The sequence below is a fragment of the Penicillium crustosum genome, assembly GCF_028827405.1.
Source record: "Penicillium crustosum strain IBT 35664 chromosome Unknown utg000003l_segment0_segment0, whole genome shotgun sequence".
NCBI classification, from domain to species: domain Eukaryota; kingdom Fungi; phylum Ascomycota; class Eurotiomycetes; order Eurotiales; family Aspergillaceae; genus Penicillium; species Penicillium crustosum.
In genome coordinates, this window is record NW_026623124.1 from 1737273 (window position 1) to 1763115 (window position 25843).

The following is a 25843-nucleotide window of genomic DNA, read 5'->3' on the forward strand; positions in this document are numbered from 1 at the left end:
ACTGATACACGCCCGAGAAAAAAAGAAGAAAAGGCTTCTGTGAAACGAAAGAGCCAAAAAAAACCCTCAAAACGACTCTAAATGCATCCAAGCGTTGACGGGGATCATAGAAACACCCAATGAAGGGCCGGGTCGTTATTTCGTAGTGTCGATCAGGCGTGATCAGGCACTGGTGCATATGAATGCTGGCGTTCCCATGTGCAAGGGTCTATCCTCCGAACGCCACGTATCGGCAGTGGGCCGAGCAGATAAAAAACAAAACAAAACAAAACAAAAGAGCAAAAAGGTGAAAAGAAAGAGAGGGGGAAAAACGAACTAGAAACTGACTTCGCCCGCGTCGGTTTCCATCATGGTCTCATCCCAATACTGAGCAGAGGGTCTCTCACGAGCCGCAGGTTGAGAGCCCAGCGCGATAGCTTCACCTTCGCCGCGTTCCACAAATTCATCCATACTGACCTCCTTCATGATTCGCTGGAAATACATCCGGAGTGTGCGCAGACCACGCAGATATCCACGATCAATGTCGTGTGGGGAGTGAGGTGGACATGGTGTATCTGGAGGAAGTTCGTCCTCGCCAGTGACACAATTAGCGAAATCGACAATCTTCAATTGAACGTTCAGTTTGCTCTGGCCGTCTTTGGAGGTTCTGTGTTTGAGAGACGTCCGTTCACCAGAACGAGGCGGTTCTTGATCAGGTGGAGATTGTGGTTCTCCGTCATAAAGAATCAAGAGACTGCTAGCATAGAGTCGGTAGCTATCCAGCTGTCGAATCATGTGCTCCAGCAAAGCTAATTTCTCCAAAATGACAGGGATCTTTTTGGCTACGCTGGCATAGCTGACGCCGTCGTAAAGGAACCGAGTGAGCGCATCCTGGAACTCACGACCAGATTTCAAATCGCGTCCGAAATACTTGTCTTCAAAGATGTACTCCTGCTTTTTGACGTTCCAAGACTGCATGCCACAGAGTCGCACACCCAGCTGCTGTGAGGTAGTGGACTGACATTTCCGTCGCTGAGACTTCTTCTTCTTCTCATTCGCCTCAATACCATACTGTCGAGTGCCCATCTTCAAATCTAGCACACATGGTTTATTCATACCAGCTGTTAGATCTTCGAGGAGAAGGAAGAACTGCACTCTTTCATCCTTTCTCAGTTGTGCCTCTTTAGGGTTGCTAGGTAAGATCGGGTTGATAGGTTCTTGTGGTCTGAAGCGGGTTGGATCAGAAGTTCTACCATAAGCAAAAGCCTCGCTAGTGTGGTGGCCATTGGTCGAGTTGCCATCTGACACTGGCGAAGTTGACCGCTTTGCGGTGGAAGAAGCATTCGACATTGAGGAATCGGCTTCCATGGAGAAAATCTCATCCTCCTTGTCACCGCCATAATCCTCGTCATCAAAGAACATAAGCTCTCCATTATTGCGGGAGTTTATGCTGCCACGTCTCTGGAGGCCACTCCCGGAATGCCGCCGTCTGTGAGGAGCCCGAGAGCCTGAGCTTGCTCGGTTAGGCACGTCTTCGGTCCGGACCTTCTCCAGGCGGTTTTGGTTGGCATCTAGAGCAGTGGAGGCTGACGACGAAAGAGCAGGACCTTCACTAGGGGGAGCCTTTATGTCAACCGCTTCTGTCTTTAGAGCTGCGATTGGCCCAGGGACTGGTCGTCGATCGCTAGCTGTGTGGTCTTCTGACAGGTTCTCTCGGCGGTGGGCGGTGGCGGGCATGTCGGAATTAGCTCTTGGCAGATGGACATGACCTCGAGCATGCCGTCGATGATGGTGAATGGCGGGAGGGCTAAATACCTCGCGGAGAACTTGCTCTTGAAGCTTGAGATTGACGGTCGTGGCGCCCCAGATCTTGGCTCTCTTGCTCAGAGCCGATGTATCAGACTCCGCTGACATACCCTTGAGGCCATCAACGGATCGTGCGCGGTTTGTTGAAGCATCTGCTGTCCGCGGTCGCTGCTGGTGAGTAAAAAGGTCGGCTGGAATGATGTGGCGATTGTTCTCAAGAATGACCTTGGGGATGACCCCTGTGACTTGGGACTGGCTAACAATTCGCTGTGGCTCCTGTGATTCTGCTGCCTCGAGAAGCTGAGAGCTGAGCGCCGAAGTTCCATTGGCAGGTGTCGTCTCTGGAATTATTCCATCGGCAGAATCAACCTGATCCTTGCGTTTAGATGTCTTGGAGAAGGTGACGTTCAGCACTCCGATGTATCTGACAAGAATATTAGTATCCTATACGCTAATAACCGTTTGCTTTCTGTGGAATTGATTTTACGTACTTTGGGAGAAATACAAGCATATCTGGATGCCTCCGTTCAATGCGTTCGTAGAACTCATTCTCTCGGTTGTTCAGCTGCTTGCATACAGCGCGCCGGGAAAAGCGGAAAACGGTTGTGTGCCCGCCAACCTGATGGCGATAGGGCTTCAACTCCACGGCACCAAGAGGCCCCGGGGGCGGGGGTTGTGGACGAGAAAGAAGTTGGGAACGCTGGGTCGGTGTGGCAGTCGGGGTATCTGGCTCGTCCACAGATCGTATACTTTCATCTGCTGATTGGATTTCGATTTCGGAATCGTATATTGAATCGCCAGATTCAGAGATGGTACTCAAAGTCTTTTGTGACAAATTCTCTCGTGGAGAATGGATATCCCCATAAAGGATCTTACTTTCATTCTTAGATCGAAAGGATATATCCACATGGCTGATTTCCTTTTCGGGAGAATCGCTACGCTCTTGGGGTACTAACATCAGCTCATGGCCTTTCTCTGCAGCCGACACCTGACCCGGCTGCACATCAAGAGGCCCATCGGGAAATTGTTGTAGGCCATCAACCCCATCAGGCACTGTACGCTCGTGGGGGAAGTAAACTGCAGAGGAGATCTGCTCATTTTCCTCCTCCTCAACCCCAAATTGCCCCGATCCTCGGTCCTCTTCCTCGAAAGAGTCAGACGGAGATACCTCGACATGAAGATCCTTCTTGAAGTAGTCCCGGCTGCGCTCTGAATATTGGGTTGGAATGCTTTTCGAGAAAGAAGAGCCATGGCGGCCACCAGGCGTGAGATGAAAATTTCGGATCTCCTCCAGCAAGTTCCGAGGCAACGAGGTAGGGTGACGCTTGGAGGGCTCATGGTCTTGTATGGTGTGGGGCAACTCAGCCTGAGGTGGAGGTTGGAAAGATGGAGTATCGTCAAGTGCGGAGAGTGATGTGCTCTTACGAAGCGAAGTTTCCTGCTCTGAATGATGTGGTTCTTGTTCATAATCCATGATGCGATCTCTCAACTCCGTCTCATCTTGAGGTCGGCCGCGATCCTCCCGACGTTTGCGATCCGGTGAAGTGGTGTTTTCTTTGAAAAGGCCCAGGTAGTGACTGGATTTACGGCTGCGCACATTAGAAGCCGGCTCCGCGTTGGTCAGATTGGCTTCAATTGAGCTGTCAACTCGACCACGACGACCTCTGCTGGGGCTTCGTTCAACCGCAACAGGGGTCTGGGGGGCTTCCTCTTTCGGGCTGTAGGACAAGGGACCCCGACTGACCTGAGAGCCTTGGCCAGAGGACGGAATGGTCAAAGAATGGGAGGTACGGGGGACATCATCTAGTGTGGACGGGAAGAGATTCCGTTCAGGTAAGGCGCCTTGAAACCGACTGGTTTTCGTACCTGTGTTATCCAATGGCACCTTGTACCGCTGAGATCCGCCCAACTGAGCCTGCACGCCCGTCTCTACCTCGGTTTTCTTTGGGTGATCAGTCGGCGAGGTGGATGCGCGCAGGAGAGACAAACGAGGGAGATCGGTTGAGAAGAGAGAAGAGGAACGCAATGGAGAGTTTCTGTGGACGTCAACTTCCATGCGGGAAGGGTCGACGTTAAAACGATGGGGAGAGACCTTGGAGAATGCACTTGGAGACACGGATGCATCGTCGAGGCTAGGGATCAAATTGACCTGACGTTCATTGCCCAAGGCCTTTTCGGGGGTAATTGTGGGGTATTTGCGGCACTATCTGAGGGAAGGTAATGAGTAGCGAAAATGCTGTCACGTTCTGACAGCTGAGGCCTGTAGACAATATCCGGATGCGCGGTATTCTCCGGAGGCGTGGTCGCGGTTCTTTTTAGAGGGAATAAACGGGATGCGGGCTGAGACCAGGAATGGGTGGGGGATTCAGCGCGCGATGGTGATAATACCTCACCCCCCTGGGGCAGATGCTGGGCTTGCCCAAAGTGGTGACGTGGGGTACCCTGGGTATTGGAGCAATCATGTTGGGCAGGCGTAGCAGGTGTCACCAGGGGACTAGGCAAGGTATCTTCGGGAACGGACGGCGAGTTTGACATGGGGAGGACATTGGTCAAGTACAGGGCGGGATGGTATAGAAGCGGAAACCGGAATGGTTTAGGCGTAAAGAAAAAAAAAGAGGATTTAAGACTAAGATAGATGCCTAGAACTTGAGGAAGAAAGATTGGCGTCAGAAAGAATTTCCAACTATTTTGCATTCAAGGGGTGGGGGGAAGGAGTTATGGGGGGGGCACGTTTAGGCAGAGAGAGATCTTACAGGCTAGTAAAAAGCCGCAAATCGGTCAAAATGCCGGGGGGATGAAGAGTTCAAGGAGTTAAAGGGAAAGGGAGATGGGGAAGTTTGAGAGACACAGTCTTTGATCGTCACCGCCCTTGAGTGGATCCGATTAGGGGAAAAAAACAAGAAAAAAGATTAAAAGAAATTGATAAAAAAAAGATAAAAAGATGAGGATATTGATATTGATATTGGAAATAGAATAAGAGAGAAAGGAAAAGAATATAGAAGAAAGATGAAGTTATAAAAAAACGAAAAAGAAAAAATCTGGGTGGGGAGTTTGCCTCTTTCACTTTCTCACTTTATGCGAAGAATATACAGCTTCCTATAAGTACTACACGACTACAAGTCCAGAGGTACTTGGTCTATTGTGCAACGTCTTACAAAACTTCTCTTCTAACTAGTTGGATCTTTTGACCAGGGTTCCTAGTGTATTGAGATAAAACCAAAATTGTATATAACATTTGTTGAGTATTAAAGATCTTGAAATGATATACTGGGATTATAACAATATGTTGCACTCCATAGGGTTCATGAGATTTATACCTTGTGCTTCAAGCCTAAATATTTTCCATAGCATTTCTCAGGATCTTTATTTTGATTCCTATCTTTCTATGATCTACCAATCACCTGTCTCAATGCATAGTGTGCAGCCATGTCGATCGCTAATAGGTGTCCTTGATTCACCTCTGCTGACCTCTGTAACATAACATTTTAACATCTTACCTAGGTACTAGTAGCATCTTAATATCTTAATACCCGTTAAGCTCACAGACTAAAATGACTAAAATGACCAAGGCTTATATCTCCTTCACAGTATGTCCCCGATAAAGGAACTAAAGGAACTAAGGAACTAAACGAACTAAAAGGCCCATCTCAAATTAATTGCCCCCCACTTTCACAAGCCACGAAAAGGACCTTATCTCGAGGAAAAGAGATATCAACTGGTGGTACATGGCCAAGACGAAGCGGTATACTTTGTACGGGAATTAAAATTCTCAAAGCTGCTGCCTGTTTAGTATATTATCGACTCGGTACAATATCATCCAATAATCTCAGTATATATCTATCATCGGATGTCGGATGTTTGTAAAGTATTCCGACTATACATATACTATTGGAAGAATGAGAATGTCAGATAAGGTCATATTCCTATAGTCCACAAAAGCTTGGACATAAATAATAGATATTTACTCTGTAGTAATAATAAATATTATATATGTACATACCTGGTTAAACCAAGCTCGAACTACTCTGTTCCTAGTCAAAAACCAACAGCGGCTAAGTGTGATTGTGATGGGATAAAAGTGATTGGGAGCCGAGCGGGTCGTGATCCAACCAGAGTCCTCGACGAGGTGAAGAAGATGCATTAGGGGCCAACTACCAACCAGGATGACTTTTTCAACGAACCAGCTTCGTCGTAGAAGAAAAAGGAGAGGAGATCCCCGCAGACCTCTGACTTTTGTACTCCCCGCTTACAAGGCTCCTATGGTTTTTCACTCCTTAGTTCGATGCCGGCTTCCTTCCACCATGCGCCTTCATTCACACTTGAGGCCTTATAGCCACTGGGGACCTTATACATCCCATTTTCCACTATCGATCGCATGTTCCTTAGCAAGTACTTCTTTTCCTAATACCCATGTTGATCCCCGTGAGAAAGCCGTTGAGTCGCGTGTCATACATCTTCCCACTTTCAATTATCTACCTTGCGATCAACTAAATCTACTATTTCACTCTGGAAGAATCGCGATTAGAGTTATACCTATTCATTTGAGAACCGGTCCACGAGAAAACTTACCGTCTTGACTTGAAAATGAGTCGCTTGAACGTGGACACTACAGTAGGAGGAAACCACCAGAGATATTCATTTATGGAAACACCTCTCGAAATGCACCCATCATCCTACCAACGGGACCTAGCCTCACCTCCGCCAGACCAGAGTGGGCCCCCGCCCCATCCCGCAGCGGAAGAACCCCCGAAAGAGCACCAGCGAGCGTGGTCATATGCGCCGAGTGAGAAGGAGCAATTTCAGCATCAAGGAATAATCCCAGATTATGCAAACTGTCCGCCCATCGAGCAGCACCCGGCCAATTATGCGCCTTTGGTTCATAATCAGCAGCAACAACAACACCAGCAACAACAACAGCAACAGCATAACACTTCAATTTCTCCTCAGTTGTACGCAGTTGCGCCCGAGCACCAGCAACACGCCACTCAAGCTTATACCCAATCCAATACCAGCCAGTCGTATACAAACATAGCCGAACAACAAAGTCACATGTCTCCTCAGGCATATACGACTCAGTCGTATACAAACATACCAGAGCAACAGCAGCATCAATGGCATCAACAGATCGGCATGACCATATCCCCTCAGTATGCGAACGTACCTGAACAACAACAGTACAGCACCCCAATGTCTCCCCACTCATATGCGAGCCATCCATATGCAACGCAGTCATACACCCACCTCCAGGACCAACAGCGCGGCATCGAAATACCCACCCAGCAATATGCCTCGTATGATGAACCTCCCAGCTCACCACCCCCGAACTCACCAGGGCCACTGCCCCTGAAAGTAAACCCCGAAGCTCCACAACGGAGCGAAACCATGCCCATTGTTCCGGACGAAAACCCCTTACAGTCGCCCAAATCGCCGTATTTCCCTCCACCTACCAGAGCGACCACATCCCACCCTGCCCAACCAGATGACCTGAGCGCATATCACCAGCCCGGCCAAACCACCCACCCAAATCAGGAGATCAAGGGAGGAGGATGGAGCAACGGACTGTGTGAATTTTCGAATTTCGGAATCTGCTGCCTGGGACTGCTATGTCCGTGTATTTTGTATGGGAGGACACAACACCGACTCTCGATGAAGTCGAAGAAGGAAGACCCGACCAATATGCTCGGATACGAGACTTGCAATGGTTCATGCACGGGGATGGGACTGCTATGCGGATGTCAATGTAAGTCCAAGTCCAGTTCGAAGGTCGAGTGAGGTCTAAAACATCGCGACCGATCAATCCACAAAAGAGAGTACCATTCTAACAGCACAACAGGGTTAATGGCCACAATCCAACACACCAGAACGAGAAAGGCATATGGCATCCAAGGTAGTATCGCATCGGACTGTGTGCGGGCGACCTGCTGTACATGCTGCACATTGATTCAGGACGAGAAGGAGATCCAGAAGCGTGAGGAGTATCGATCTCGCGCGGCTAGGGAGCGGAGTGCGACTATGCTCTCGCCGTATACTACTCCTGGACCGATGTCGTATGGCCCACCGCCGAGGTAATGCGCTATATCTAGTGAGGGAGCAGGATTTGATAACATGGAGTTGTGTATATAGTCTATGCATTATGATGTAATAGCGTTCGTTATTTGATGTGTCGAGTTTTGTACTACGGAGTATTCCGTAGCTTGTCAGCTTTGCCAATTTATCATGTATAGGCGCGAGAGCGAGAGCGAGAGCGAGATGTTCACTTTGAAGATTTCAAGGTTAGGGCTGATTATTACGTAAATCTATTGCTTTGGTTTAGTTAACTAACTAGTTAATGCTACAGATAATTGTACGGAGTATGCCGGTGACATTTCAAATTTGATCTATCATATTCCAACCTACGTCGTAAACAGGCATGGCGAGGGGTGACTACAGAGTGCTTGACCTGGTTGGGACACGCAGAGAACAGAGAACAAAAGCAGAGTAAGAATTGATTATTTCCAGCGGAATCAACCAGAAAATCCATCTGTTCATCTCCAAGTGCTCATTTTACCTCCATTACATCGAACTCCATCGCCAGCTCCACCCAGCGTTAAAGTTCTGTAATTAATAGTCCATCCCATTCGATTTACTGCACTGCGTATGTTTCCGAGGCAAGCATGAAATCATTAAATTTCTATATAATACCATTAAGAGTCTCGCCCACCAAATATCAAACCAAGACCCGCAGGTATACCGTATACGGGAAACTCCAAACGATGGCAACGGGCGACCCAACAGTTTACAATAGAAGGCGAAATAGTAATCGCCACCCGGGGATGTGTCATATCAATAAACCCAAGAGAGATCCCACGATCCCACGATCAGGCAAACCGCATTGGCGGGTTTTCCAACCCCGATCTCACCAAGGGGATGGATCGATACGTCACGATGATCCACCAAGTGGCTCACCAATTCTCTGAAAGGTCTACAGAGTACTTTGTACATGATTACCAATGTTAGCCCCTCAGGTATCAAGCTAGCCACCGCAATATGCAAGGCGATGTACTGAAGAGGCGCATGTGGACCGTAGATTTATCCCTGTCGCATCCACGACACCTAATGCATTGATTGGCAACAGCGGACTCGGGATAGTTCCTAGAGGCTGTTGTACATGTGGAAATGTCTTCCCCAGAAGATGGTAACAGATATAGCTTATGTTGTTCCTAGAGTAGGGTTTGGCTACTTGGAGATCATGGGCGTTGATTGGCTACTATGCAAGGGTGGAATATATATCGACCTAGTAGCAACTGTCGCTGGAGAGCAGTCATTCTTCTAAGGTTATAAGGTTATGTTCAAGATATTAGAGTTAGGTGATGTGAGACCTGTTCATTTCTTTCTTTTGGAGTTTTGTTTGATTCACTTCTGTGTATATATTCGATCTGGGATTCCTGTATCGCGCTGGCATCAGTGCTTCCACTCATTTGAGAAGTCACTCTCTATTACTTCGTCGATACGTGCAATATGGCGGATTCAATGGCCCAGAATGTTCATGGCTATGACCATGATAACTTGCGCCATGTGGTTATCACTTCTACTTGCTTTGCTTTCATCTTATCCACTACCGCAGTTGGCTTTCGTATAATCTCCCGAGCGATTAATGGAAGTGGTCTTTTTTTGGATGACTGGCTCATTATTCTGGCATTAGTAAGAAGCACGTATCGAACGTTTATATGTCAGGGCTAACCTTTGCAAACAGATCTTCGAATATGGTATATCAATCGCAGGAGTTGTCTGTACGTTGAGATGATTCACACCTAAACCAGCCATCACCTAACGGATCACAGTACTATACAATGGTCTCGGAACCCATATCGCCGAGCTCTCCCCCGAACAGATCATTGTCTACCTAAAGGTATGACATTACATTCGTATCGCTATGAAACGCACATATAGATCATGCACTGATAGACCCACAGACACTGTTTACAGGCTCGATACTCTACACCGGCTGCATTGCAAGTATCAAACTATCCATCCTGATGCTGTACCGCAGACTCTTTCCCGTCAAGACCATGAAATACGCCGTCAATATTGTATCTCTGATTGTGATCCTATGGGCTGCCTGCGGTATTCTCGCAGGTTGTTTCACCTGCATCCCAACAGAGAAGCTATGGCACCCCATGGTAGAAGGTGGTTGCATGAATCTATCAAAGTTCTACTACGGTCTTCAGATTCCCAACATCGCGACGGATGCAATCATCCTCCTGATGCCCATGCACATTGTGTGGAACCTTCCCATCTCCAAGGCACAGAAGTTGGGTCTTTCTGGGATATTTATTCTGGGATTCTTGTAAGTTTTGTCTGCTGTTTATATGCTAAGCATTTCCCTAACATAAGGCAGAACTTTAATTTTCGATATCATTCGTCTGGTCGTCCTGATCGAGCTTTCCACTAAGGGCGACGATATTACCTGTACGCATAATTCCCTCTCAAGTCACATATATGAGAACTTACTAATAACACTCAAACAGATAATGAAGTCCCAGCAAGCGTGTGGACATGTATCGAGCCCGCCGTTGGAATCGTCGCAGCGTGCCTGTCGAATATGCGGCCTTTGTTTAAGGTCATGCACACCAAGGTTTGGTCTAGGCTTTCTAGCCGATATGCCACCAACGCGAGTAATACAAGCGATTCACAGATTAATGAGAAGGGTAGCTGGCTGCGAAAGACCCCTAGCCCAACCGGCGAAGGGAGTATTTCTCCCAGTGCTAGTGGGAATTTGAACCAGTCGCCGACTCAAACCCAGTCTGCTGTGTAAAACAGAGGCTAAAGCTATATACACCTATACGGATACGAGTTTTTCTTTTGTCATTCTACGAACGGAGGAGGTATTACTTCATTCATTTAGCCCCTCGTCATTCTTTACATACAAGGAAGCCACGATCGCTTTGTGAGCACCTTCCATGAGTTCACCAGGAGAAAACTAAGACAAAGAATTCAAACAATACTATTGTATTTTGTCTAAGTCACCACCCAATCGACAAAGCCATTGACTCGGTACAACTGAGAATACCAAAGACATGAAAGAATGAATTAAATAACTGGCCGCTTGAAGAGAAATGGATCACAGCAGAACAAAGGCTTTTGTAGCTTTGGGTATCTTTCTTTCTCTACTAAGAGACCTTCAATACATAGCGTAGATAGTGATTGACCAGAAATCATAAGTAGCTTATATTCCAGCAATTTCCCGAGTAGATCAATCAAGAAACTCACATTCAAACCTCCAAGAGCAAGGTCCGAACTTTTGATCTCTTTCAGTTGTATAAATTCCAAATCGCTGACAACCAAAAACTAATTAAGTCCAGTTTTCACCCAAGTTACTTGCAAAAATAATGTCCCACCGCGAGCAATTGCGCTCACCATATCAGAGAACCTTCCAAAAGGAGTGTCGCGCCTTTGTAAAAAGGGCAGAGGCTACGGCTAATCATGCCAGGAAATACCCGGACAACCATGAAATAGAGCCTAACAGCGGGGTTTACAAAGGACTTGTAAGTTTATTATGGCGAATAGCACGAGTAAAAGACACAGGACTTGATATGGTCGCAGAGACCCCAAGATGCTCTCTCGTTCTCAAACAACGCAGCTATTGGTTCATCCAGGATCTCGCTGATCAGACAGAGTTTGAAGATGAATGCGATGATATAGAGGCCCATCTATATGGTCTGATGCAAAAGGTTCAAGACTGCGAGATAGAGCATCTTTGGGTTGCTGAGTTTCTTGAGTTTACGTCTTTGCGTATCCAGGATCAATTTCATGTATAGATGTGTCAATGGAAGTGAGATATTTTGTTGGAATGTGCGTGAGTACATTTGTAGTATGGATCTAGCCACAATGACACCTTCGGGGCTCAATGGTGGTCCCTGATATGATCAAGCATTATCGTGACTTTACGCTGATCTTCTTTTGAATATCTAAGTAGGCACCCTTTTTAATGTCACGCGGAGCCCAGTCGACAACGTCTTTTTTTACATCCGAGTACTTATATACTGGCATGAATTTCTTTACGGTAGGTAGTATCCGTTGGGTCCACTGATAGTGTTGTAATATGACCACCGATTTAAATAACATTATTTGAATAAGCTCGGCTATGAATTCTCATTGAGCTTTCCAAACTAGAAATTGTACCTGTCAGCAAAGCTACCCGGGTCTACCAATTTCTTCGCTCGGAATCGATGACATCCAAAAAACACCTCGGTTTAAGACAAATGAGAGAAAGCTCTGACAGTGAACTGAAAGATATTAAACCAATCTCCCTACCCCCTGAACTACGTGAGTGAACTCAAGATCCTAAGTGATATTTAATTAAATTGAGCAAGGAAAACATCTCTTACGAATCAATAACGTTGTTGGAGGCACCCCAAATAGCGAAGCTCATAATCGATTCACGTTGAATGAGTTGATCTTTTACGCATATGAGTACGTCCACAAATTTCGTTCCACCGAGAGCAAACCTATCTACGTGCACTCCGAACGTATATAGATTTATAAACCTGTTCGATGGAAACATAAGCTATGCAGTTTAAAGGGGCGGCCAGATTATTCTACTTGGTACGGCGATGAAGAAAAAAGTTCTGTCAATGTCATTGCCATTGAAGCGAAGTCCGATTCTGGGGTTTCACCAGGAATTCCGCCAGCATTGGGTTACGTAGGTAAGTTGCTTTCAACTTCCCTACTACTATATATATAGGGAGACTGACTTGTCTGAAGGTGCTGTTCATCGTCACAGGAAGGAGCAGAAAAAGCAGGATTATACATGCTTTATCCCCAACTCACTTGTCGTAGAGCTGGCCTTTCTTGGGCTTTGTTGAATTGTTGAAAACTTAATTGCCATTCCGGTCTTCTGTGTAAAGAGATCCTCAGAATGCAACGTTTTCTCCCTGTGTTTTTGTCAGACGTCAGCGGTCGGTGGCTCGGAGCATTATAGTCAAGATCACTTGGCGGCGCCAAGTACGTGGATATCTTCATGAGAGGAAACAAAACATACAAAGTCTGCGGTATCTCCCTGAGCTGCATGGATTGTTTGTATCAAGTTGGAAACAGATCTAGGCGGGTGCCTGACGTTGCCTTTTAGAATCTCTTGGGCCGAAATGCGCTCCCCATAAAATTTCTCGTTCTCGTCAAAGCGCTCAACGATGATCGTACCGTCCAATGCGACACCGGCATAGAGACCTTTGCTCTTCATATAGGTCAAGATTGGCGCCTGTCGCTTATGAACCTCGCTCTCAACCATTCCTCCCATGCCGACCGGGCCAGCGGCGACACTCAATTCACCACCAATTGTACAACGGACTTTCGTAAACGCCTCCAGCGCCTCGTATGTATTTATGACCATGACGCAATCGTAAATGTCCACACCAGCCAAGAAGCCAATGCCAGCGGTATGTAGGAGGATACCGGATGGCGGACTCCACTCATTAGTTCCGGGAATGCGTCCCAGCAACACTCCACTACCTCCGGCGCCGCTAAACCACAGACCAGTGCGCATGGTGGTGAAGATAGCTAATCCCTTTGCATTCTTGATAACATGTTGCGGTATCTTGTTGATAACACGTTGTTTGCTTTTGGGGCGATTGATCTTGCCATTTTCATCGGTAGTATTCTGGGATTCGGGGGCGTAAAAGCCATCTTTACAGAAGCTGCGAATGATGCGTGCAGCTTTCTCGCTCTCTTTGTCGATGGACATTGGCCAGAAGGCCTCGGCACCTAGTCTGTTGGAGAGACGATTCACGGGTGGGCCCAGCTTGTCGAGAGTGTCCCATGCTTTATCGAAGCCCAATTTTGAGTAGCGCTTCGTGTCTTCCCAATAATGAACCATATTGTCACACGGCAGAGAACACTCGATGAATTAGACAAAGTTACAAATTAGGATCCAGTAGCAATAGACTGTATGGGATGTATGCTGGAAATTTCAGCGTAAGTTGAGATTGCGATAATTGGAGTTGAGATTCAGTTTTCGTTAAGAGACAGAGCAAGGGTTATAAATATTGGTTTTGAACAGCAGACAAAAATAGAAGATAGGCAGCATCATAACGAGACAAGGCTGATATGTATTTAGACCTAAGAAGTGTAATAAGTGGATCCCACCTTTATTAGTTCTAGTCATCCTCTCGTATTCGTACTCCGTACTTATAAGCTATAATCTCATCGAAGCAAATACAAGGCAACAATTTCAGTAGCGAGTTTTCCCCGGGTTATACCTCAGATTTTTCTTGAGTGTGAAATGTTAATCTCTTAAATATGCTACTACAGCGTTCCTAGCCAATCACAAATACATGATTCACGAATGAGAGAATGAGAAGGATTCCAAATTATTTGTCGACTACGTTAATATATCCATACTATCCAGGTACTTGGTATGGCTAAGCGCTATATTATATTGAATAGTATAGGTTCAACTAACCTAATATATCAGGCTCATACCATTGTCGAATATTCACTTGACCCCGATTCTGAAAAGCATACTAAATTTAAGCCTTCATTGTTATATCACTAGATAGAGTTTTGATTTTTATATGTACTCCAAATATCACACCAAGTTCGACAGAATTATTTATGGTCATATCAACTCAACACTACATTCATCGCTGGTACATCCATGGCCACTGATATTTTGGGGATATCGATTGGAGTCCAACTATTCAATCGATTGGCAGGCCCTGGGTCTTAATTTGATGGATCTCGTTTCTGATCGGGAACTGTATGATTGTAGCGGTTTGCGGAATCGTGAGCGAGTGCTTCGCTGTATGACTGCTATCAAGGCGAGATTTCTCGAAATGTCATGAAGATAGGAAAAATTGCTGCAGTATGAGATGAATCGCTATTTTGGTATACTGGACTCTGATCTCTTCCTACAAAAAGAATGGGTTGTATTTCCTACATTTTGAAAAAGAATGTCATATTTATTAACAAGCTATATGGCCTTGTGGTAACAGAGGCAAATGTGAATTCAGTTATCCCTTGTTACATTTCAATTTGGTGATCTGCACTAATCACGGATAAGGTACTAGGTACTTACCATAGCGCATAATAAGCCGCATACTGCTAGGTACCGGGTACTTAAAGTATACCGAAGCATAAACACAGCCATTTTGAGGCCCAGGCAACGCCTTCGCGCCTAGGTATGGATTTCTATTTTCCACACAGGCGTGGTTACAGTGCACTCGAACTATTAATAGTAAATTATATGAATCCATATGTACGGAGTGCTGCATCTATGAAGGAAGCGCCAAGATAACCTAATTGTATCCCGGCGCCCTAACCCACACATGACCCGCATGGACGCCAAAGCTCCGATAAAGGCGCCCCTTCAGAGGCGTTTTCTCCCTTTTTTTGGCTTTTGCCTGAATATGCTCTTTTGAGCTTTACAAAATTTTATAGGATTTACAAGCTGCACCATAAACCAACATGCGCGGTCTCGACGAAAGCACCGACGTCTTTTTACGTACTGGCCAGAAAGCCCAGGAGCAAGTGCGACATGCTTGGGATGGATTTATCAATTTCGCGGCGCGGGATAATGTTCTCGAGGTTGCGTTGGGTTTAATGTTAGTTCTCCCTTTCGCTTAATGACCTAACACTCAAAGTGCCTGAGAACTACTTTGCTAACATACATATCACTTAAAGTATAGCGAATGCGTTCACGAAAGTCGTCACGTCTTTCGTATCAGACATGGTTCTGCCAATCGTCTCTCTACTGCCATTTCTGAACCGAAACATGGATCAGAAATTCGCCGTCCTCTCCAAGGGTCCGAGTTTCGACCAGCAGTATGGGTATAATACCCTTCGCCAAGCCAGAGAGGATGGAGCACTGGTTCTGGCTTATGGGTATGTATAGTTACCTACCTCGGCTACTAATCGAACGTATTCTATCGGTCAGTTTTGACACAGATTTATGCAGAGTGTTTCTTGAGACAGTTCTCAACTTCCTGGGTGTCAGCCTTACTCTGTACGCGGTCGGACATTTGTACATGTGGATCTCTCACGACAAGATCATCAAGCCTACTGTCCGGTGTCCATACTGCAAGCAGTATATCGGTAAATCGGTAAGTGGTTTGATCGGATGTGTGTTTTACCTCGGCTAATTGCCCAAAGGCGCTTCGCTGTCGCCATTGCTCAACGTGGCAAGATGGAAGGGAAGATGAGCCTAGGAGTGATAAGAGTTCTCGGCAGGAACTGGCTGGCGCCGAATCGAGTATCGTTGGAGGAACTCCCTAGGCGGTACTAGGTGATGGCGGATTTACGAGAGGCACAGGCACGGCGATAAGGCAGTTGCAGCTTAGCGAGTCGGGTTATGCACGAGTGGATAGTTTGATTTCTGTTATATTTTTCAAGGGCTATGTAAAGTACAGATGAATTGGGATTTTAATTAAATGTACAAGAAGCTCTATGATGCAGACGCCAAGAATGCTAGATAAAATCTAAATGTTTATACCTCTAAATCGACCACCACTCAAATTCAGTCATATCCTGTACCGGCAAAGTATGTTGCTTGCGGCGCCACGTCCTGCGGGCATGTTTGGTGAATTGCTCTGGGGGAGACCAGGCTGCCTCCCAGGTCTGAGGTTGTCTGAGAGTAGTTTTAGATTGTAGAATTCCAAAGCGGAAATCAAGTGCATCGACGGTGCCTGCAGGAGACGGCAGTCGCATGTAGTAGCGGACGCTGTCAGGAATCTCCTCGGCCACATGACTAGTCATGATCAAGGCTTGATCCTCCGAGAGACCAGTCCACCGGAATTTCGACTCCATTAGAGAACGGGGTTGAGCATTAAGGGCACGGCGTTTAGGTCTCTCACCAATCTCCAAGAATTGCAAGCACCTGTTACGCTGTGCTGCAGATAGACCCGAGAAAGCTTCGTCGAGGATAACAATGTCCGGCTTGGCGACGATTGCCCGGAGGAAAAGCACAATACGTTGTTGCGCGGTGGTAAGCTCACTAAAGAGAATCTCATCCGCGTACCCAACAACGTGGTCCATTAGTGCATATGTTTCAAGCCTGACGTGAGTCCGTTTCGTCATGATCGGTAGGCCCGCAGTCGATATTTTTGGCACCTCACTCGTGGTGTAATTTGGATCGAGCAGCGGTTTGAAGAAATGCAGGGCTGCAGATATGTCTTGATCTCTTTCAATGTTCAGCTTTGGCTTTGATAGGAAGGTCTCGGCGAAGGCAGTCTCAAGCGCTTCGCGAATTGATAATTGACGCGGGAAGAACGCATGGATCTCCGGTGATGAGTGCCCAATGCGGGACTGAAGTTCAAAGATTGAAATTCCTGGTTGACCAGGTTCCGGAAGCCTGGATCGTCCGAAATGTTTGACGGGCTGTCCATACGCCTGCGGGTGGTCGGATGTGATCATTGATAGTAATGTTGTCTTGCCTGACCCATTGGGACCGAGGATCGCCCAGCGTTGCCCCCGACGAACTCGCCAGTGTAGCCCATCTTTCTTTTCGCCATTCACATTCTGCTGCCATCCACCGAGTACTACCTTGTCTCCATACTGGACATGAACTCCTTCCATATCAATGACCGGCTCTCCGCCCAATGGCGCCTGGACTTCTGAGGACTTTATAGCATTCGTATGCGCCACCAAATCCGTAAGTAGTTCTTGGTCTAAGACACCACCCTTCAAGTCTGCTTTACATTTCTTCAATATTTGTGTTTGCTCTTCGGACAGAGAGTCTGGCTTAGACTTATTTGCAACGTAGCTCCAGACATTGAGCGTGTCCTCGATAGCCGGCCTTGGCCCTTGCAGGAGAACCTTGTGGGAATTACCCACAACCATAATGTGCGTTATCCAGTCTGGCACCTTATCCTGGGGGCGCAGAGCCAGAATGAGCCGTGGGGCATTTTTCTTCGCTAGCTCATGAAGAAGTTTGGAGATCGTTCTCACTGCCACCGGGTCCAATCCCACTAAGTAGAGGTTAGAATTTCACATCCATCAAATATGAACTGGGAACACCCACTGAATGGCTCGTCAAGAAGTAATAGCTCTGGTTTGCTAAGAATTGCTTTCGCAATTCGCGCTCGGCGGGTTTGACCATTGCTTAGACTCGAGACTGGCAAGGTGAGCACATTTCCTAGTTCAAGACTGCTAATGGTGCGCTGAAGGAAATCCTCATCATGTAGCGTGCCTTCTTCCTCGCCCTCCATGGGGTTCAAAGAGGTCTGGCCACGCAAGTATTGCAGGAGGGTCCAGTCGGTTTCCTCCCGATAACTCTCATAGCGAGCACTGAGGTATGCGCCACGGATTCCCCCAATAGCCCCCGAGCCCTCGCCACTGAATCCAACATATTGGACGGCATTTTCCACAACACGTAACCGTGGGTCCTTGGCGGCGATCTCGTCTGTGAGGAGGTATGGATATGAACGTGCGTTGGGCGGGATACAGATGTGTTCGCCGCGAAGGATATTGAGAAGGTCGGTTCGGTCAGATGGGCCGATGATAGCCCAGTGTTGCAAATGTGCCGCCTTGGTTGTGCTGGGAGCAGGAATAGCGGGTAGAGTGAAGTTCAGGTTTGGGAAGAGAGGTGGATTGGACGGGTCTTCGGCGGTTGGATACTTCTTATAAAAAGTTCCATCTTGAATGCGAATGAACGGGATTTCGGACTTGAACCGGGTCGCGTGGTAAGCTGTAAGTCGCAGCACCCTCGGCCGCAATTTTGTTCGGAGTAGTAGCATCGTCGTCTACTGGCAAAGTCACAACAATGCGGAAATTGGAGATTCGGGGTTAACATTTTCGAGGTCACGTGGCTATCTGGAGCGATTCTAGATGCAGGGGTTATACGGGAGCCCGGAGAGATCCAGGAACTGCTAACAATACAGGTAAATTTGGTGCAAGACCACAATCGAAGTATTTTTTATTGAAGTATTTTTTTCTTCTTTTGGAATGGCTGTCAAATTACGGGTGATACAATCAGGACTGGTGTTTTTTATATACACATATATATCATGTGCCCTGACCAAAGGTCCATTTTTCGGCCTCATTCCATTGTTGAACATGTCATACAACATCAATAACCAAGTCGCAAGATAATCTGCATTTTGATATTGGTCATCTCTTAAACAGATACATCCATGATGCATTCTCTCGAACATTGGAGTGCCTGAATTTCCCACGTGACCGTTCCGATCTTATCGCATCCGATCCCGGGGTCCGGATAGCTCTCTTTTTCGGATCTGCATCGTGCGGGGTGATTGTTCGAGATGTGCTTTGTATCCGCCATCTATTGAGATAATTCAAAGTTGCAAGTAGTGGAGAGATATATTCGAAACGAAATCAACATGTCTGTCTTATAATTCCCGCCAAGTAGTGGTATCTAGGTAAATCCCAATATAGATATCAGCCGACGGGTAATGTTGCGGGTGTGGCCACCCGACGGCCAAACTGTCGGGACCCGATTATCAGAAGTCGTCATGGACCCTTATATAGCCGGCCTACTCTTACTTCACTTCCCCACAAACCTGCTGCACATCTTGTGCTTCTAATTACAAACTCTCACGTGGCAACCACGATTTGCGTTGATCTCATATCGAAGAAATCACCGTGAACGTCCATTCAACCAACGTCCAAGTACAAGTATCTACGCAGAGAGAAAGAAGCAACATAACAGGCAGCATGTACTCTCCAGTCCTTGAGACCAGTCGCATCTTCTCTGAGCTGTGCGAGCAGTCGGAACGTTTCGACTTACCACCCGAGGTGCTTGCAAACAAAGACCTCGTCTCATTCTCTACCAGTCACAATGAAATCTACTTCCCCATTCCTTTTAAAGAGACCGAGACTCTCGCTGCCCTGAAGGGTGTCGAAGGTTCTGTAGCCGCTGCCATTGCTGACCTGCGCTTTGGTGCTGGCGCGGAACCTCGGGGCATTCAAGTCAGTCTCGAAGCTGCCACTGCCTTCGGATGTCAAGCGTACATGGCAAAAGTAGATGGTCTGTCAAAGTTGGACCCGGCTGTGAAATCCAAGTTGAAGAGTATGTACTTTGGTGTGCATTGATTTACCAAACAAAAAACAAAATATTGACTGTAACAGATACGGATTTGCTAGCTGCCCAATCCATCGGCTACCGACGTATGTCGGCAAATCTTTACAAGACTAAGAACCCAGGCGAATACTTCCATATTCATGGCTCGCTGGAGGCTACGACGACCTTAAACATGATTGGGCTGGAGGGCCAACGACCAGACCTGACTGACTATGAAGAAATCATCAAGGTCATTGAGAATAAGGTACAACAATACACAGTTGCAGAGCTTGAAGAGATGAACAAGGAGAGACGCCAGGCTGGTGTGACTGCCTACAAGCATGAAGACTTCATCAAGACCCCCCATGTAAGTTTTGCACAGTCCTGTATCCTACTACGACAAGCAGGCTAATCCTTCGATAGGGAAAACTCAACATCGAAGAACCTGCATGGAAAGTCAGCAAATTACCCGGTGACCTTCCTCCAACCCCCTTCCCAGCTAGACGCAACGGCAGCAACAAGATCCTCGAGGGCGTCAAGGTACTGGAGATGTGCCGTATCATCGCAGGCCCAACTGTTACCCGTATTCTAGCCGAGTATGGTGCCGATGTGTTGAAGATAACCAGCCCAAACCTTTCCGACGTGCCGTTCTTCCAAGTCGATGGTAACATGGGAAAGCTTGCAGCAGATCTTGATTTGAAGACCGAGGCTGGACGAAGGGAGTTTGAGAAACTCCTAGATGATGTGGATGTTATCGTGGATGGCTACCGCCCTGGGGCACTTGACAAGCTTGGCTACGGAGCAGAGGCCATGGCTGTTTTGGCCAAGAAGCGTGGCAAAGGCATCGTTTACGTGAATGAGAACTGTTTCGGATACGAAGGCGAATGGGCTGGCCGCGCTGGATGGCAGCAGATCGCAGACTGCGTAAGTTATCAGATCCAATCTTCAGCGAATTCAAATGAATACTGACCTCAACTGCAGGTTACTGGAATCGCCTGGGCCCAAGGCCAGTTTATGGGCCTCTCAAGCCCCGTTGTACCCCCCTTCCCCATCTCCGACTACGGCACAGGCTGCATGGGCGCCATCGCTGCGCTGACTGGTCTCTATCATCGCGCAAAAACCGGTGGCTCGTACCACGGCAAAGCCTCACTGATGCACTACGACCTTCTCCTTTTTGCAATGGGCCAATACCCCGCTGATGTGCAGGAGGAGCTTCGCAAGGTGCAACCACCCGAGTTCTTTAAGTTGCGTCACTGTGACAGCGTTGACCGCATCTCGTCGACTGTGCTGAAAGGCATGCAGGCGCGGTTCCCGCACTTGTACAAGCCTGCCGGTTCTGAGTCGGAAGGCCGCAAGCCACTCACAGAGCTCTGGTCATCGCGCGCATATGGTGCGGATATCGAGATTGTGAAGCCAGTTGCAGTTATTGGCGGAGTGGATAATCAGTTCGTGCGGTCTAGTCGTCCGAACGGATTTGATCGGGCTTCGTGGGATGAGTTTAGCGTCGAGGAGACAGATGCGAAGAAGTGTTAGTCCTTTTGACACTGTCTTCGTTCTTTTTCTTTGCCTTTGAATACGAGGAATGCATCGTGCATAGATTGCAATTTACACTAGTCTACAAGTTATCTTGAAACCAGTACCTAGGTAGTGTAGGATCCATGGATGATATGGAGCTAAAGTCTAGACCAGCCCATGTCTGGCTAAGGTCGACCTCTTACCGAGGCACTAAGCCCCACTAGACATAGGTTTCCCCAAAAACAGGTTTAACCCGTTTTTTTCGTAACCCCGTTTTTTGTCTCTTATTTTGACAACATATCATATTATCATATTTCGAGAACCTCTTTATGTGGAAGTGACCAAGCTATAGCTTAGCTGACCCATCTAATATGGGTCAGTCGGTGGATGTTGAGCAAGAGAGAATCCGGGATTTATCAAAGTTTGTTGATTCCCCGCCCGGTGTTTGTAATCTCCACTAACGCATCCCCCGATCTCAACAGATATTATTGTACTTTTGATCAGGTCTCTACAAGCTCAGACCATGAACTGCATGACGTCCCACAGGATAAACCCTCCCCTCGTCTTTCAAATGATATCACATTGACCGCCCTAACACAACTGGGTGTCTATCGCTTTGGATGTAATCGCTCTTTTGTTTCAATCATCGACGGGGAAAGCCAGCATGTCATTTCAGAGGCAACCGCCTCGATCTCTCTTCGAAACAAAGATCTTCATCGCCCAGATGATGGCATCTTCCTAGGTGTAAATACACTTGACTTGGAATGGGGAGTGTGCCCCCACGCCATTCGACTTTTCACTGGACAAGATCTCTCCCGGATACTAGACACAGAAAATATAACGGCCAACCAGACACGCAACATCATTCGCGATTTTACCAAGGAGGATTTCTACAAAGATCGCCCGTATGTGCTTAGCTGGCCTTTCTTTCGATTCTACGCCGAGGTGCCATTGTACAGCCCTTCCGGCTTCGTACTAGGTTCATATTGCGTGGTAGACAACAAGCCACGAACGAAATTTGGGGACGAAGATGTCGCTGCTCTTCAGGATATTGCCGACTCGATTTCAAACCACCTTGAAAATTCACGGATCGTGCAATACCATCGACGCTCAGAGAACTTGGTCAAAGGGCTGACAAACTTCGTCAAAAGTCATTCGAAATTCGACCCCACTAGCTCCTCCACTCAAAGCCAGATTGAGGCATCCGCAAAGAAGCTCAATTATACAGATTCGGGGCTAATATCCACCCCAGGGGAGGTGGATGGAACGCTAGACTCTTTGTCCACAGAAAAGGATATTGGTGTTTATTCACCCCTTGATCAAAGGTCGTCCACAACTCTGAACAGAAAGGAAGCGTCAGTGTTCTCTCGAAACATACAAGTCGCGTCAAACTATACACTACAGTCATCGCTTTCTCGAACCTCGGACCGAGCTGAGCCGCTTCCCCCTTCCATAGAAGGACCCCCGGAATCATCAGTGCTAGAAAATGTGCCGATCACTGAACGCATAGCTGCGATTTTTACCCGTGCCAGTCTTCTACTGAAAGAATCTTTGGATCTGGACGGTGTGGTCTTTCTTGATGCCCACCGAAATGACCCGCAATTGTTAGTCACTCTTTTTTGGATAATTGTCATTTTCTAATTCCATTTTAGCGAATCCTCTGGGCGGCACGATGATTGGGATGCCTTGTCGAATTTTGACCCAGATTCTCTCGTTGCTTCATGCGCCAAGTCCTGGGATCTTCCTAATGCAAATTCGCCCAAAGATGCAGAAAGCTACTGTAGCTCATTAGGCCAAGCTACAAGCTGCAGATCAGAAAAGAGCAATGGCTCTAAATTCCAACTCAAAGTGAACGAAGAGTTACTGCATTCCTTGATCACACACTTTCCAGATGGTCACATTTTCAACATAGACAGCAGGAGTAATCCGGTCAGCCCCGTGGACTCCGAAAGTAGCAATTTGGATACCTCTGCTCCCAATACCGAAATCATTTGGGAAATCTCTCATCGTCTGGCTCATCAGCTGCCTGAAGCTAAGTGTGTGCTTTTCTATCCTCTGTGGGATTGGAACAAATCCCGATGGCTTGCAGGTACACTGGTTTGGGTTAACGGAAGCCATCGTCCCTTGAGCGCAGAAGACCTGCATTATTTTAAAGCTTTTGGAGATTCTATGATTTCCGAAGTATGTCGGATACACTGGACCGCCAGTGAAAACTCAAAATTTGACTTTGTAACTTCCATCAGTCACGAGCTTCGCTCCCCACTACACGGAATTCTCGCGAGCGCAGAGTTGCTGCGTGATATTCCGCTTCAGGCCGCGCAGCGCGACATGGTGAACATGATCTCAACATCTGGACTGACCTTACTGGACACAATAGATCACCTGTAGGTTATATTCCCGGCCTGTTGAAAGAGACCTTTTACTGACCAATGCCAGGTTGGATTACTGTAAAATCAACAACTTGGCAATCACGCAGAGTGTCAACGTTAGCAGCACTGAAGATTCTGGAACAACCCTTGTATCAGACTTCAACCTCGATTCCTTGGTAGAAGAAGTCGCTGTGATCCTCCATACTGGTCGGAAGGTACCTAGGCCTATCCCTTCTCTTGCAAGCCAAACAGCTACTGCAATGTCGGCCTTTGAACCCACCCCTCGTCTTACTCGAAATGAGGATGAATTGTCAGTGATAGTGAACATTGAGCAGTCCAGTTCTTGGAATATCCGATCAGTCGCTGGTGCCTGGAGGAGAATCGTCATGAATCTCCTCGGCAACGCAATGAAATGGACGCAGACCGGCCTCATCGAGGTGTCATTGTCACAAGCCACAGCTCAGACTCAAGCAGACACTCACCTTGTTCATCTTCGCGTTACAGACACGGGCCAAGGAATATCACAAGACTTTCTTAGAAACTCGGTATTCTCTCCATTCGCCCAGGAAGACGCCCTGTCAGAGGGTGTCGGGCTTGGACTCAGCATCGTGCACAAGCTAGTGACTTTCCTGGGTGGTGATCTCAAAATGAAAAGCGAAATCGCAGTTGGTACCCAGGTCGATGTGTATATTCCCGCACAACGTCCTAAGGACTATGTTCCCGCTAAGTTATTCGACAATCTTTCCTCGGTGGGAATTCGAAGACACAATGATACTCTGAAGACATGTCTCATTGGATTTAACGGCTGTCCTGACTTGATGGAAACGCCCACTGGTATCCTGAGCTCCGATGCGAAACGAAAACTTTCTATTCAAAACACTGTCGCAAATGTCTTCAGGATACAACTAGGATGGCATGTCATACTGGCAGAGTCACTTGAGAAGGGAGAGGGTGACATCGCGGTCATTGAGGAGGCAAATTTCAACGCTATGTTGAATGACCAACCACCCTCAACTACAAGTGCCGGCCATCATTTCAAATTCTTCGTTGTGTTGGCCAGCGCAACATCCTCACCAGCTCACCCTCTTCCTCAGAATGCTATCCTGATGTCACAGCCGTACGTCCAGAGTGCACCATTTTGATAAGTACTTCAGCTAACTTTCGATGCAGATATGGACCTCAGAAGATCCGTGAAACCGCCCAAAAAATCATGGACCTGCACAAGTCACAAGCTCAAACCGGCGGTCTTGAAGCTCCAACTCCCGTTTTGCCAACAAACCATGAAATTCCTCCGTCAAAACCTACCCCACCGAGCCTGGTGGAAATATCAAAAGACCTTTCACAACAGCCCCCAGTTGAAGTGGTCTCCCAGGGTCCTATTATCGGGAGCTTGCCGATCCGATCGAATGGTCAAATAAACGACATGCATATTCTCATAGTAGATGACAATGACATCAACCTCCAAGTAAGTTGGCTCACTACAAACTCGGTTACGCAAAGGTTGTCCTCGCTTCCTCGTGTATCATTCCCTTACATCGATCCCTGGTGATCTGGCTTATAACCATGAAATAGATCCTGGCTACGTTCATGCGAAAGCTTGGCTGTAGCTACGACACGGCTTCTAATGGGCTGATTGCGTTGGAAAAGGTTGAAAATTCGAGTCGAAGATATGACTTGATATTGATGGGTTAGTCTACAAGTTTGCTAAACACCCCTCATTCCGAAATTGCTAACTGTGTGGTTGTCAATTCTAGATTTATCAATGCCTATAATGGACGGGCTCGTTTCAACCAGTAAGATCCGACAACACGAAAAAGACCACGGTCTCCAACCGTCTCGCATCATGGCTGTTACAGGCGTCGCTTCGGATACCATGCAACAAGCAGCATTGACAGCAGGTGTCGACGACTATTTAGTCAAACCTCTCTCCCTCCGTAAGCTGAAGAAGCTTATGGAACCCACACTCTAGTCGGATACCACCTCCTATGACTACAACCGTTCCCTCCGACGATTTTTGGAAGGCTGTTTGAAAATTCGCATTTAGCATTAGCCCTTTCGTGATACCATAGCAAAAGCTGGAGCAAGAAAACGAACAGCTCTATAAAGCTCATCCTTAACTAACGAAATATACAATCACACGATAGTTCTGCCTTATTAATATCATACGAATCCAATTTTTCCATCT

At 47.2% G+C, this 25843-nt stretch overlaps 9 protein-coding genes across 9 annotated transcripts; 6 read left to right on the top strand and 3 right to left on the bottom strand.

Moving 5' to 3' along the window:
* Window positions 1–315: 315 nt before the first annotated feature.
* Window positions 316–4320, bottom strand: N7487_007712 (inositol polyphosphate kinase KCS1; the record flags this gene model as incomplete). Its single annotated transcript, XM_056875442.1, is given in 3 exon segments — window positions 316–2209; window positions 2277–3917; window positions 3935–4320. 3 exon segments carry the CDS (start codon window positions 4318–4320, stop codon window positions 316–318), a joined length of 3921 nt encoding a protein of 1306 aa, XP_056727630.1.
* Window positions 4321–6369: 2049 nt separating this feature from the next.
* N7487_007713 (DUF614 domain protein) lies at window positions 6370–7854 on the top strand (the record flags this gene model as incomplete). The annotated part of the gene is made up of 2 exons (XM_056875443.1): window positions 6370–7525; window positions 7619–7854. 2 exons carry the CDS (start codon window positions 6370–6372, stop codon window positions 7852–7854), a joined length of 1392 nt encoding a protein of 463 aa, XP_056727631.1.
* A 1428-nt stretch (window positions 7855–9282) lies between these two features.
* N7487_007714 (uncharacterized protein) lies at window positions 9283–10579 on the top strand (the record flags this gene model as incomplete). The annotated part of the gene is made up of 6 exons (XM_056875444.1): window positions 9283–9465; window positions 9518–9554; window positions 9606–9673; window positions 9738–10111; window positions 10163–10233; window positions 10293–10579. 6 exons carry the CDS (start codon window positions 9283–9285, stop codon window positions 10577–10579), a joined length of 1020 nt encoding a protein of 339 aa, XP_056727632.1.
* Window positions 10580–11153: 574 nt separating this feature from the next.
* Window positions 11154–11582, top strand: N7487_007715 (uncharacterized protein; the record flags this gene model as incomplete). The annotated part of the gene is made up of 2 exons (XM_056875445.1): window positions 11154–11309; window positions 11421–11582. 2 exons carry the CDS (start codon window positions 11154–11156, stop codon window positions 11580–11582), a joined length of 318 nt encoding a protein of 105 aa, XP_056727633.1.
* A 1169-nt stretch (window positions 11583–12751) lies between these two features.
* N7487_007716 (lipid-binding SYLF domain-containing protein) lies at window positions 12752–13636 on the bottom strand (the record flags this gene model as incomplete). The annotated part of the gene is made up of 1 exon (XM_056875446.1): window positions 12752–13636. The coding sequence occupies one exon, from the start codon at window positions 13634–13636 to the stop codon at window positions 12752–12754; it is 885 nt and encodes a 294-aa protein (XP_056727634.1).
* Window positions 13637–15225: 1589 nt separating this feature from the next.
* Window positions 15226–16032, top strand: N7487_007717 (MscL family protein; the record flags this gene model as incomplete). Its single annotated transcript, XM_056875447.1, has 4 exons — window positions 15226–15362; window positions 15442–15642; window positions 15716–15860; window positions 15910–16032. 4 exons carry the CDS (start codon window positions 15226–15228, stop codon window positions 16030–16032), a joined length of 606 nt encoding a protein of 201 aa, XP_056727635.1.
* Window positions 16033–16251: 219 nt separating this feature from the next.
* Window positions 16252–18491, bottom strand: N7487_007718 (putative ABC transporter; the record flags this gene model as incomplete). Its single annotated transcript, XM_056875448.1, has 2 exons — window positions 16252–17723; window positions 17777–18491. The coding sequence occupies 2 exons, from the start codon at window positions 18489–18491 to the stop codon at window positions 16252–16254; spliced, it is 2187 nt and encodes a 728-aa protein (XP_056727636.1).
* A 937-nt stretch (window positions 18492–19428) lies between these two features.
* N7487_007719 (CAIB/BAIF family enzyme) lies at window positions 19429–21307 on the top strand (the record flags this gene model as incomplete). Its single annotated transcript, XM_056875449.1, has 4 exons — window positions 19429–19783; window positions 19843–20141; window positions 20198–20698; window positions 20756–21307. 4 exons carry the CDS (start codon window positions 19429–19431, stop codon window positions 21305–21307), a joined length of 1707 nt encoding a protein of 568 aa, XP_056727637.1.
* Window positions 21308–21660: 353 nt separating this feature from the next.
* On the top strand, window positions 21661–25627 carry N7487_007720 (hybrid sensor histidine kinase/response regulator; the record flags this gene model as incomplete). Its single annotated transcript, XM_056875450.1, has 7 exons — window positions 21661–21732; window positions 21794–22893; window positions 22942–23673; window positions 23726–24775; window positions 24829–25123; window positions 25231–25345; window positions 25413–25627. The coding sequence occupies 7 exons, from the start codon at window positions 21661–21663 to the stop codon at window positions 25625–25627; spliced, it is 3579 nt and encodes a 1192-aa protein (XP_056727638.1).
* Between the last annotated feature and the right edge of the window lie 216 nt (window positions 25628–25843).